The sequence below is a fragment of the Clarias gariepinus genome, chromosome 10 (genome assembly GCF_024256425.1).
Source record: "Clarias gariepinus isolate MV-2021 ecotype Netherlands chromosome 10, CGAR_prim_01v2, whole genome shotgun sequence".
NCBI lineage: Eukaryota > Metazoa > Chordata > Actinopteri > Siluriformes > Clariidae > Clarias > Clarias gariepinus.
In genome coordinates, this window is record NC_071109.1 from 16074432 (window position 1) to 16087012 (window position 12581).

A 12581-nucleotide genomic window follows, 5' to 3' on the forward strand; every position below is an offset into this window, starting at 1 on the left:
ACCGGGCAATGCCCAGTGGGCCGTCGCACATTTTTGGGCCGGGGCTGTCAGTCATAATTTAATTTTTTTTTTTTTTAAGTTTATTAGGCCAATTTATTTATTAACGCAACGGTAGAGTATCTGAGACACGAATCACGGCCTATTGGTGGACTGTCTTAAAGGACATTGAGCTAGTCCAATGAAATCTCAGGCCACACCCTGCCTCCCTCCTGGCCCGCCCTCATCTCCCCTTGACAAAATCTGCTATTTAGAGTTCGACCGGAGTTTGAGATGACTCCGTCTATAACAATGGATAAACCAGAAAAAGAGAGAAGCTGCGGGAGAAAAGACGCAAAAGCCTACAAGTGGAAGCAGCAAAATGTGCGAAAATCACAGAAATGTTTGCCACCACCACACGTTCAATTGCAGCTGCTGGTGTAGGGCCATCAAGATCTAGCAACAGTGCAGAGGGAGTCCAGAGTGCTCAGGCTGCCGGAGCGGCACAAGGGAATGTAGAACAGAGTAACGTCAACGTTAGTTACACAGATAAAGAAGAAGTAGCTATTAAAATTGATTCGGAGGTGATGAGAGACGTGACCCAGCAGGGACAGATTGAGGAAGGCTTCAGAATAGCTACGAGACCGGTAAGAAGTAGCTGAAATGTTGGCAGAGTGAAGGGAGGGACATTTATGTAGGGAAGAAAGATTTTTTGTGGTCTGTGTGTGTGTCACTCGTGCTTTTGAGTGTTTGTCGACAACCTGCACCATTAGCCTACCTAGCTGCTATTCCCAAATGAACCGTCTGCCAATTAGGCTAGGCTACATTGCCATCCACATCAAATTAATGAGTGGTCTTACGTCTGTCACGATTGATCGAAATTGTTGACAATCTTCACGCAGTGCAACAAATAAACCCTCAGAGCTATATAAATGACATGGCTGACTATTGGATTTCTAGGTTGACACACGTAAGCCTACACACACGCAGAATGATAATAGCCCATGGAATTAACAATGAAAATGTTAAGTGTAGCCTACATCTTCACTAAATAGTAAGCTATCTGGAGGATTTGTAGGCTAACACTGTGCAAATGCTCAAATTATTGTATTCAAACTTAAAAACATTTAATAGTAGACTATGCTATGCTATTGCTAGGATGGAGGTCACTCACGTGTGTGTGTGTGTGTGTGTGTTGGTTTTTGTGGTTTAAGAGGACTTTTGACCTGAATACGCACCAGCATTAAAGGGACATTTCCGTTTATGAGGACAGGGGCCATGTCCTTATAAATCCGACCTTGTAGCAGTCATTATCTCAGTCTAGGGATCAATTCTGTACCGTTTTTGGCCCCATGTCCGTATAGACCACATAAACCTGAAAAAATACCACACACTGTGTGTTCTCTAACCCCTCCATGCGCCCCTGTAGACCGGTCGCGGAACTGCACCTACGTCATTAAGAATTTGCATATATACACAAGTGTAAGTTTTCCCGGTCTCTGATTGGCTGGCTACAAGAATCCTCGTCGGTGATTGGCCAGCAGTAACAGGAGAAGCGCTTCCGCTAAGGGGCGGGACCTTAGAGGGACCGTGCACATATAAGGCCTCGCTAAGAGGCGGGACTTCCTTTAAGACACAGCTGCAGGTGATTTAATACAGCGGGGTTTTAATCCACGGAGTTTGTAAAGTAATATAACACATGACGAATTAATATCGTGTTTGGACTCTCTGCACCCTGGAGAAGAGGACATCGGTGTCGGAAGCCGCTGCCATATGAAAGGTGAGTTATAACGCCGTTTAATCGGTTTAATTACTGCACGTGAGTTAGTTTGGTTTGTTTATGTCAGTTAAACGGCGCCAGAAAGTGTCGCGTGCGCTGTTAAAGGCGCGCGCAGATACATATAAGTGTTTAAAATATTAATTTAACTTTTGGTCAATTAGTTTTAAGCTGTTTTATTATATTTAATATATAAATTGAGCGTGTGACACGCGCCTGTGACGTCACGGTAGCGCGTCGTCATGACTACAGTCTTTGTTTGGGGGGGGGTGAGAGGGGACTCACAGTACAGTGTTCTGGTTAAGATAAACATATAAATTAACACAAATTATAAATAAACACAGATTAATATGAATTTGACCATAAATGAAGTGGTATAAAGGAGGTTTTCCTCTGTGAAACAGTCTGATTAAAACATGATGAGGAGGAGGAGGAGGAGGAAGCCCAGTCCACTGGAGGAGGCCACACACTTCAGCCTTAAGAAGGAAGATCAAGATGGTCTGGAAGCTCAGTTTATAAATGAGTTTAAAGGTAAGTGTTACGTGTTCAGGTGGGATTGTTTAATTAATGATTAATGTCTCAGGTACATGACATGCTGTACTCCTCTTATTTAGGGAGAGGTGTGTTTAGTTGTACTGACTTTGATAAGGGAGATTTCCTATTGGAGTACAGAGGGGATCTCATAAGCAGAGAAGAATGTGAGCGGAGGCAAAGAATATATCATGATGCCCTCAAAGTGTTCATGTATGAATTTTGATTCAATGGCAAATTCCTTTGGTATGTACAAATATTATATACATGGGGGAGATGTGGAAGTTATTTGCATGGTTATTTAGCACTAATGATCAGGGCTCATGTTCACCAAGCGTCTCAGAGTCTGAAATCGCTCCTACTGCAATTCCTAAATGGTCAAAAACTTCAGAATGACGCTATTTTGGCCTTATTTTCATGAGTGGGGAGGGGTAAGAGCTATTCATCAAGATTCTTAAAATAGGAAATCATTCCTATCTTCACCAAAATGTTGGAGAGCGCCGGAGGTGTCCTAACTGGTTAGGAATAGTGAGGAAGTGGTGTTCAGGCAGTAACACATGTAGAGGAGAGATGCTTAGAGCACAGAGCTCATAACGGGCATGTTTAGACAAAAATGGGGTGGGGGAGTAAAACTTTTTCTCTGGCTACTAATTCCAGCAGTCCGAAATAATAAATTAAACTTCATAGATCACGCACATTTCCCCACCATGCAGCATGAATGCATAATCCATGGCACATATTAAAATAATTATATTCATATATACATTTTATCTTGTATTAAATTATTTAAGTGAACTGTTTTCTTGTTTCCTTGTTATGAGCAGCACTTCATCGTTTCATTAACATGGCGTATCCCCATGTTTCTCACTCCTCAGGGGTACGTGTAACAAACTGACTGGTTACTCTGATGCTTTTACATATTGCATCCATTGACTTTTTATCTTTAGAGGTAAGAGTAGGACAGAATATTACTTCAATTATTTCTTTACATTTTACTCCCTTCGCCACAAGCAAAACACTCTCATCCTCTCGTTTTATTTGAAGTCATGTTGATCAGATTATGACTGACCTAGACAGCTCTATTATAGGGGCTTTAATCAGTTGTGATTGGAGCAGAGTGATTAGAATAACGTCATGCAGCGAGTCACACATCTATAGGTTTTGTTCATGTGCATAAAACCTTCACATATCTGCCGCTGATTTTAGCATTTCACTTTTTCACCGTTTAAAACTTTGTACACTTTACAACACCTCCTATAATGTGCAGACTACTTTGCGGCTCTGTGTCGTAAAAAGTGACGTCTCACACTTTCCTTGTCGCAGTCTTACTCCTTGCCGAAAGTAAGAATAGAAAGCTTTATAAATAACCTATATGTCCTTCTCTGAGGTGTCTTTAGTCCTAAATAAACTTTGATTCCTATGAGTGATTCTGAGATGCTTAGTAAATATGGGCCCAGTTTTATTTTCTTAAAGACCATTGACCATTAAATATTCAATGATAATGTTTTCAAATAATATAATATTCGATGAGAAGCTTTTGGTGCTGATATTCTCAGTTGTTGTGTCTATTTGGAATAAGAAGTATGTATTATTGTAATAGTAATGTATTATTAAGAGATTCACTGTCATTTGTTCAGTGTTGATGCAGCCCTGGATGATGGCTCCCTTGGGAGACTGGTGAATGATGATCATCTAAAACCAAACTGCAGAATGAAGACCATCCGTGTGGATGGTAAACCTCATCTTTGTTTATTTGCCATAAGAAGCATCTGTCCTGGTGAAGAGATCACATACAATTACGGCGATTCTGAGTGGCCATGGCGATGCAAGGTATGTAGATGTTAGTAATTTTGTGCATTATTTTAAAGCATTGGTGTATATTAAATGCTTTAAGCAGTTTAACACACTTAACATCTGGTTTCTGCCAGAGAATGTGTCTTACAGTCTGTTGATATAAGTTCAGGAGCAGGATGCTAATTTTTCCCTTCAAAGTTTTTTTTTTTTTTTTTGCATCCTTTGTCTATGGAATCATGCTCACTGTGTTGTTAGGGATAGTCCATAAGGACGCTAGTTCTTGGGACAGTGTTCTGTATTAGCGTTTATAAATTGGTATCAGGTCTAAAACAGTGCTGATGTGCCTGTTCGCATGCAACATGTTTAGCATTCATTGCGAAAACATTGGCACATGGAGAAACACAATTGCAGCTCAAACTGTGAGCTAAATAGCGATATCCAATATTTAGCATGTCTGTAATGTAAGTTAACTGACTTTTGATAAATTCAATATTTAAGTTTGCATATACAGTAGTATAGCCACTTCTGTGTGAAAGCTTTATAAGATTATAAGAAATAAGATTGCTGAGTCGACTGATTACATGAAATAGCATAAAAATATTTTTGTTTGCTTGCTTTATGCCCGTAAATATTTAAAACCTTCAAAACTTTTTTTAGATGACATCGTCTAAGAATTCACCACCTCCAGAACAAAAAGATACAGCAGATAAAAAGGCATCCAAAAAGGTGATGTAGAAAAGAGTAAAGTGTTATTCTTACGATTACAGTTACTCTTACAAATGTGTGCACTGTTTATTATATCTGTGCACAGTGTGGACATTGTAGCGTTTTTATTTTCTGAATATGCAAACTTTGACTTTATCTTTTGTATACATTGTTTGATATTCTGCTGGATAAGTGTTTTTTCTTTCTCTTAGTAAAAGTGTTTCTGAATGTGAAATTTTATTTCTTAGTGCCCGATAAGCGAGTTGCCATCAGACAGTGCTGCCTGTGAAGAACTGACCGTAGAAACAGACGAGGTAAATTAGTTATTCTGCATTTAAGTAAAGTTGTGTTTGTGAGAACTGTGTTGACGTACACATTTAGTGCAGTGTTCTACCTTTCTGTAGCTGAATATAACCTGATAATTGTTTTGTTCATCATTCTACCCATGAATTAAACACCTCATCTCAGTCAGAAGTCAGAGCTGAAGTAGAATTTAATATTCAAACCCTTTGCCTGTAGTAGAATATTTTTCTTTTTCTTGAATTTCAGGTTACCCTTGGTATGGCCCAATTGTCCTCAGAGAAGCAGAATTATATTGAGAAGAACGGTGGGGAGAAGGTAATATTGAGAATTACATGATTCAGGAAAATGATTACCTGTAGTCTTTACCTATTGAGCTATAAGTCTAATACCTGGATGTTTTTCTATTCTTAATATTTCCAGGTTTATCCTGTCAAAGAGTCGTTGGTTAAAGAGGAGCTGAGCTTTTGCTTATCAACACAAGGACTTGAACAGGTATTTAAATATTTAGATGGATTTGTTAGACATTATTTACAGTATTTCACCTTTTTTATTAAAACTGGAACAACACATTGTCAGTATAGGTTTTAATACTGTGTGAATGTGTTTGTATACACCGTTCCACACTGTGCCTAACCCCAGGTTATCATCTTTCTAAACCCTACTTTTAACTCCATGTAAAGGAGTGTTTCACACTTGAAATTAAGGAGTGGGATTATCACAGCATTTTACCTGTTGTTCTAAAACACTGCTCTGTAGCAGGATCCACACCGCTTTTGCAGGGTTAACACCGCATTGTGGTGCCAAACATGTACAGTGTGGAACAAAGCAGGGGTAGAATGTTATGACTTGATACTTAGCAACATACAACCATCAGAAAGGCCTTGTGTAGAGTCACAGAAACTGACCAGCGTACACCTCATATCAATAACTCCACACGCTGTGTAAACAGCCATATCACCATCTGAGGAAAGTGTAAATACTGAAAGAATACTGTTATAAACACCTGAATTGGAGTAATAAAAAAAAAACATTGCAGAACTCTTAAAACAGTCGAATTATTATTGGGAAAGTGTTTTGTAGTGTTGATAAAGTTGTGTAAGACATAAATCTGTTTTATAAGGACATCCCCCTGAACATGTTCTAAGAGTATGTCCTGACTGAAGAATCTGTGTGTTGTGAGTTTTACAAAAACCTTGTCTATGAGGACACTAGTTATTATTGGGACAGTGTACTGTATTAGTGTTTATAAAATTGTGTATGACTGAAACCAGTTTTAAGAGAACACTGTTTTATTAGGACATCCTCAGAACATGTTCTCAGTGTTTGATCTGACTGAAGAATCTCAGTGTGTTGTTAGTTTTACAAAAACCTTGTTTATGAGGACACTTGTTTTTAACAGGGACACGGGGTGGGAGATGATTCTTTGGGCCAAGGAAATGCAAAATTTTAATTTAAAATTTATATATAGAAACACAATTGCAGCTTAAACTGTAAGCTGAATAGCGATAGCCAAGATTAAGCATGTCTATGATGCAAGTTAATTGACTGATGTAAGTTAATTGACTGATGTAAGTTAATTGACTGATGTAAGTTAATTGATAAATTAAATATTTAAGTCTGTATATACAGTCTGCCTATACAGGAGTATAGCCACTTCTGTGTAAAAGGTAGTAACGAAATAAGATTGCTAAGTCGACTGATCACATGAAATGGCATGGAAAAAAATGTTTGCTTGCTTTATGCCTGTAAATATTTTAAACCTTTAAAACTGTTTTTAGATGACATCATTTAAGAATTCACCGACACCAGAACAACAGGATACATCAGATAAAAAGGCATCCAAGAAGTTGATGTAAGTGACACTTTTTTTTTCCTTACGAGTACAGTTACTTTTGACAGCTAGTCAAGTTCTTCCACACCAAACGTGCTCATCCATGTCTTTATGGACCTTGCTTTGTGCACTCGTGTGCAGTCATGTTGGAACAATTAAATTCAATTTTATTTAAATAGCGCTTTTAACAATTGGCATTGTCCCAAAGCAGCTTCACACAATCAGGAACAGGAAGGGGACATCCCTAACCGGTCCCCAAAAAGTTGAAAGGATGAAATTGTCTAAAATGTCTTGCTATGCTTGAGCATTCAGAGTTTTTCACTGGAAATAAAGGGCTGAAACCCCTGAAAAACAACCTCACACCAGTTCCAACATGACTGCACACCAGTGCACAAAGCAAGGGTCCATAAAGACATACAGAACATCAACAGATGCCTTTAAAAAGCTCTATACTTCAGAGAGTTGATTTCACACACTGCCTTAGTTACACTGATTGAGGCCAAATTTAACAAACCATTAACACTATCATTCACCCAAGATGTACAGTGTCTTTATCAGTTCCTTGAAAAGACTGCAAATATGGCGTTTGGGAAACTCAAAGAAACATCATCTCAGGTCTACATTGATCTAGCCAAAGCAACACTTGCAAGAATGATTGTTTTTAATCATAGACATGCTGGCGATGTGTAAAAAATGCTGCAAGTTTTCAGGAAAGGGACAGTACTGCTCTTCATGATTTTGCCCTGGGCCTCAGCAAATTTTAACAGAAACTCTGCAGTCATTTTAGTCCATGTTTGATGTTGTGTGCATGTTAAACACATTTTGACATTTCTCATGTCACTTTTACTTTAAGGTGAGATTGTGTGACAGTGTGAAGCCAGTGGACCTGATGCTGAAGATAACGTTCCTGCTGGTGCCTCTAATCATGTAGGTATGGACTCATCTTTATGTATATCTGTTAATTTTTTAACCCATAATTGTATTTAGGGAATAATTACCTATAGACTAAATGTTTTATATAGTTGAAATGTTTACATTTATTAATTAGTGCATGACTAGAATATTGTTGAAATTAGAGATGCTATATTTAGGACGAATTTAGTTATTTCTTTCCTTTAAATATACTTTTCCTCTGTATTACACAGCTTTAAATTTGTAATCAAGCAAGTTGTTAAGTGGTTAAACTGTATATGGTCAGGTTTTATAAAGTGTTTTTATAATTTCCATTAAATATGTGATGTCCATACTGTAGTGGCAATATTTTAAGGCATATGCTGTATGTATAGTGTTGCAGTACATGGGGAAGTTCCTATTATGCAGATGTACAATTCAGGGAGATTATAGGTAAAATGTCTTTCATATTGACACCAATATGCATAAAATTACCTTTTATAAAACTTGAGAATGTACACTTGAACTACTTGTTCAACTTAAGTCAATGAAACCTTGTTGAAACCAGATATTTACATACACTTTCAGAAAAAAAAAAACAGTTCTTTCTTTACTGAAAAAAATAAGGGTACAAAAGTTCTCCTGTTTTACTTTGATTTAATGTTTGACAGTAAAGGAACAAAAGGTTTTTTTTTTTATTTAGTATTATTAATTAATTTTTCAAGTGCATGTAAGTATCTGGTTTTAACTGTATATAGCTTTTCTCAATTGTCATAAAGTAGTAGTTATAAAGCAGCTTTACGTAGAATAAACATGATGGAAATACAGAAAAATCAGGAAAGGATAAATAGTATCACTTGGCTGTAAAATGACTTGGCTTGGCTTGTTGCACCACTCATTTTGGGCCCCACTTTGGCCTATTTTCGGCCCAGCAAAAAGAAGCCCCAGACCTTACATTTCCACCACCATGCATCACTGTTCGTAGAATGTTCTTTTTTTTAGAATTCAGAGTAGCAGTGATCAATATAGGTTGTTTTACATATTGTATTTTCTTCAGATGTTTGCTGGCCGTATAATTAGAATTTTGGGTATGTGCTTAAGAACTGTTGAGGTTTCTTATCAGTGCATTGCTTATGTCTTGCAGGTATTCAGAAGATGCCCACTGAAACACCTCCTGAAGTTTCTCAAGGTACCTGAGATTTTACATTGGAATATAGCCAGCAATGTAAGTACATGAACCTCCCACAAAATTCAGGCTTAATAAAGTAAGTATTCTTATGTACAGGAAATGAGTCCGGGACAAAGATTGGGAACCCATGAATAAGTTGAAGAGTGTGTTGGTCCAATGCTGGGATTTTTTTACAACTGTGATGAAACTTTTGAAAGCACATATAACTAAAGGGAAACTCGGCACTTTGTCTGAATGCCAGCAGTGTTAGACTTTGTAAGAAATGGAGGTCTTTGCTTGAAAAGGAAAGCCCAAAATAAGTGATACACAAGCAAGTACGTTATTTCTTTAAGATTTTTTTGTCCACTTATTTTGTTTTTCATTTACATATGCAGCAGATTGTTTTTAAATTCTACAGTTGTTCTTAAATTCTGCTTTAACATTTTATTTTGAATAACTGGTTTAGGTTTCATCTTATGTTTTATTGATTATATATATAGCTATGCCTTGTTTTATTTAGATTGTTTTGAATGGTTCAATGGATTAAGATGCCTATGAAAGTACATAGTTGTACATGATGGATGTCTGTTTCTTCACTTGGCATGCTTGAACTAAAAAAAAGTTTTTCAATATTATCTAAGGGATAAAAATTTTATATAATAGTACTTGTGTTTATCCTGGCAATGCACTGTTGTAAATTTTGTGTGTTGCATTTGGATATGTTCCAATAAAACACATTTGTCCCTGTAGTACTGTAAGATCTTTTATTGTGTGTTGTATTTGCAAAACGGTTCTTTCAAATCACCTTGGTCCTGGCAATGCACAGTATTGTCATGTTTGTGTGTTGTTTACTATAATGTGCCAGTAAAACACATTTGTTCCTATAAACTAGCAAATTTACTTTTTCTGTGTGTTGTAAACTGCAAGGCGTCATAAATCAGTAGGACCTAGTAAACCCCAATTTTCACAGGGGCGGGTACTTTTAGGAGTGGGCGGGGAAGTCCTTATGTACCACTTAAATATCATGTTATCATATTTTGAGTTCTGTTGTGTGTATAGGAAATCCTGAGTGAGGTTCTTTTTCTGCAGAACAAAAGAAATTTTTTGATAGTATTCTCATCTCTGTAAAGCATTGGGAAAGGTGGGTCCCCTTAAACCACCACCCTACTGGTTTGGCCTTTAAAGACCTTATAAACCACAAAAACCAGTATGTGTGTGTGTGTGTGTGTGTGTGTGTGTGTGTGTGTGTGTGTATGTGAGAGAGAGAGAGAGAGAGAGAGAGAGGGATAATTGGCACAGCACATATTATAATAGCATTTTTACATTGAATAATGTATCTGAATTGGTTCCACTTCCACAGCCAGTAGAAGGAGGGAAACCGATTTTCCTGATGCCCAGGAAAATACGTTTCCCATACTTTAATTTAAAAGACTGTTTTTTAAAACATTCTAATTACTATTTTTTTCTTTGCTACGGGAACACATATTTCTGAGTCAGTTTCAGACATCCCTGATACTTCCACAGGCAGTAGGGAGGGGGGGAACAGATTTTCCTGATGCCCAGGAATTTGAAATTTGAAACATTATTTTATTGTGTGTGTATACTGTATATTCATCATAGGTATGCCTATGATGAAAATTACAGGCCTCTGGGAAAACTTGCACAATTTGTGGCTGACTAAATACTTTTTTGCCCCACTGTATGACATTTGTACTACAGATAACATTGTACCTAAGCCTAAGTTGGATTATGGAAAACATATTTTCCTGATCATCAGGAAAATTTGTTTCCCTCTTCCTACTGGCTGTAGAAATATCAAAGATGTCTGAAATTGCCTCAGAGACATGTGTACATGGGACAAAGGTAACACAATGCACAGAATGTTTTTTAAAAACACTGTCTTTCAATTGAAGTATGGGGAAACATATTTTCCTAAAGCCCAACAGGTTTGACTGCCTCACTTCTTTACCAACGACTGTCTGTCCTGTTAACACCACCCATCCCCCTCAACTACTGTCTCAGTCCTCACCCACACTGCAACAAGGAGCCTCGCTGCCCCCCACCATCACAGCACAACAGGTCAGAATAGAACTGAGGACACTCAGCCCTATCAAGGCTGTTGGCCCAGACTTTTCTGGTGTAATAAATAAATAAATAAATATTATTTTGTCACTAATCATTGATATCCATGACGTCTCGTCATCGTCTCCCCTTTATGAGAGATTTTTCGTTGACAAAATTAACACTAGTTAAAATAGTTTAAAAAAGGGGAAAAATTAAATAAACTATAGCATATACAACTGTGTTGTATAAACATTTAATTAACTGAACACAGACAAAGCTGATCCTGTGTACATGCCCATCTTTGGCAGATGCTTATGAATATTAATAAGTATGCAAATGAAACGGTCATGTGACAAGGTGTCGGAAACACAAACAACTAAAAAAAGCTTGCATCTTTTTTGAGAGTTGGCCCTGTGTCCACTATTTTGAAAAAAATTATAATGAGGTCTAAGGTCACGTGACCTCAGTGCCATGGAAGGGAGGTTGAGCCTAATTAGGATACTACAGTACATGCTGCACAGAATAATTCTCAAAAATTATTTTTATAAATTGATGTGCAAGACCAAGACAATAATGATATGACTCATAATTTTCATAAATCAATCTTTTGTAATAAAAATAATCCCAGCGTATCAATCAGTTATTGCTGACTGATTTGTATGATTACACGGCTTTAACTTTTGCCTTCACCTTTGTCTCTTTTATTACATACATAATATTTAAAAAAAAAAAAAACAGCTAGTACAGGTGTTCCCACATCTGTCAAAATGTTACTATTCACAACAAAAGTGAATTAGCTTTATCATTCTAAATATTTTTAAATATATGAAACTAAATATGATGAATCTTCGCTAATTTACAAAATCATACTGTATCTATCTGAATGAACCCAAACTGCATATAAAAGAAATCAGCACTGGTAGTAGTCCATTTAAAAAAAACAAATAAAATTAAAATATTGTGTAAAAAAGTAACAAAGAAAATTTTTCTATTTATAAAATAAAATAAAAAATCATAGGTTGTGTATAGAGTGATTGAAGAACAATACAGTGCATCTTATGACAAGGAAATTCTCTGTCTTTTGTATTCCTGAGATTAAAAAATGTTAACAATATCAATTTTAGAACCCGTAGAAGCTCAGTATGCACACAACCTTTTCTTGTGCGAGCCTATCTCTGAATACAGCATTTGCACAGAGAAGGGGCTAAGAAAAATGCATCTTGATAGGGAAACTAAGTTCAAAACAACACTGGTAAACCAATCAGTGCGCTCAGTTCATTAATCTCTGTTTTCGGTTTCTGTTGATGCTTAAAAATGCTTATAAACTTATTTGGTATGTTTTACATAACTATCCATTAGTTGAGTAATAAAACTGCTTTCCTGAGGTCATACAGCGCTAAGAACGCATCTCATCTTAAAAAGGCGAAAAATCTAATAAATGATAATTTCCACAACATTCGTGCATTTTGGCATACATGTTGGAAAACTACTTTTTCGTTATTCTTTTTTAAACTTTGATGCTTCAAAATGCTTACAAACTC

At 36.8% G+C, this 12581-nt stretch overlaps 1 protein-coding gene across 5 annotated transcripts; it reads left to right on the top strand.

The window, feature by feature from the left end:
• The first annotated feature begins 1181 nt into the window (after positions 1-1181).
• On the top strand, positions 1182-9725 carry LOC128531450 (N-lysine methyltransferase KMT5A-A-like). 5 transcript variants are annotated; one of them, XM_053505302.1, is made up of 11 exons: positions 1182-1756; positions 2158-2284; positions 2368-2497; positions 3922-4114; positions 4736-4804; positions 5032-5097; positions 5333-5401; positions 5507-5578; positions 7771-7848; positions 8953-8997; positions 9094-9725. In XM_053505302.1, the coding sequence occupies exons 2-9, from the start codon at positions 2170-2172 to the stop codon at positions 7846-7848; spliced, it is 792 nt and encodes a 263-aa protein (XP_053361277.1). In that variant the 5' UTR covers positions 1182-1756; positions 2158-2169; the 3' UTR covers positions 8953-8997; positions 9094-9725. The 5 variants fall into 5 exon arrangements, 3 of the variants coding, with proteins under 3 accessions (XP_053361277.1, XP_053361275.1, XP_053361276.1); XM_053505300.1 differs by having other exon boundaries at positions 7771-7844; XR_008361196.1 differs by adding an exon at positions 6865-6938 and having other exon boundaries at positions 1187-1756; positions 8953-9725.
• The last annotated feature ends 2856 nt before the right edge of the window (positions 9726-12581 follow it).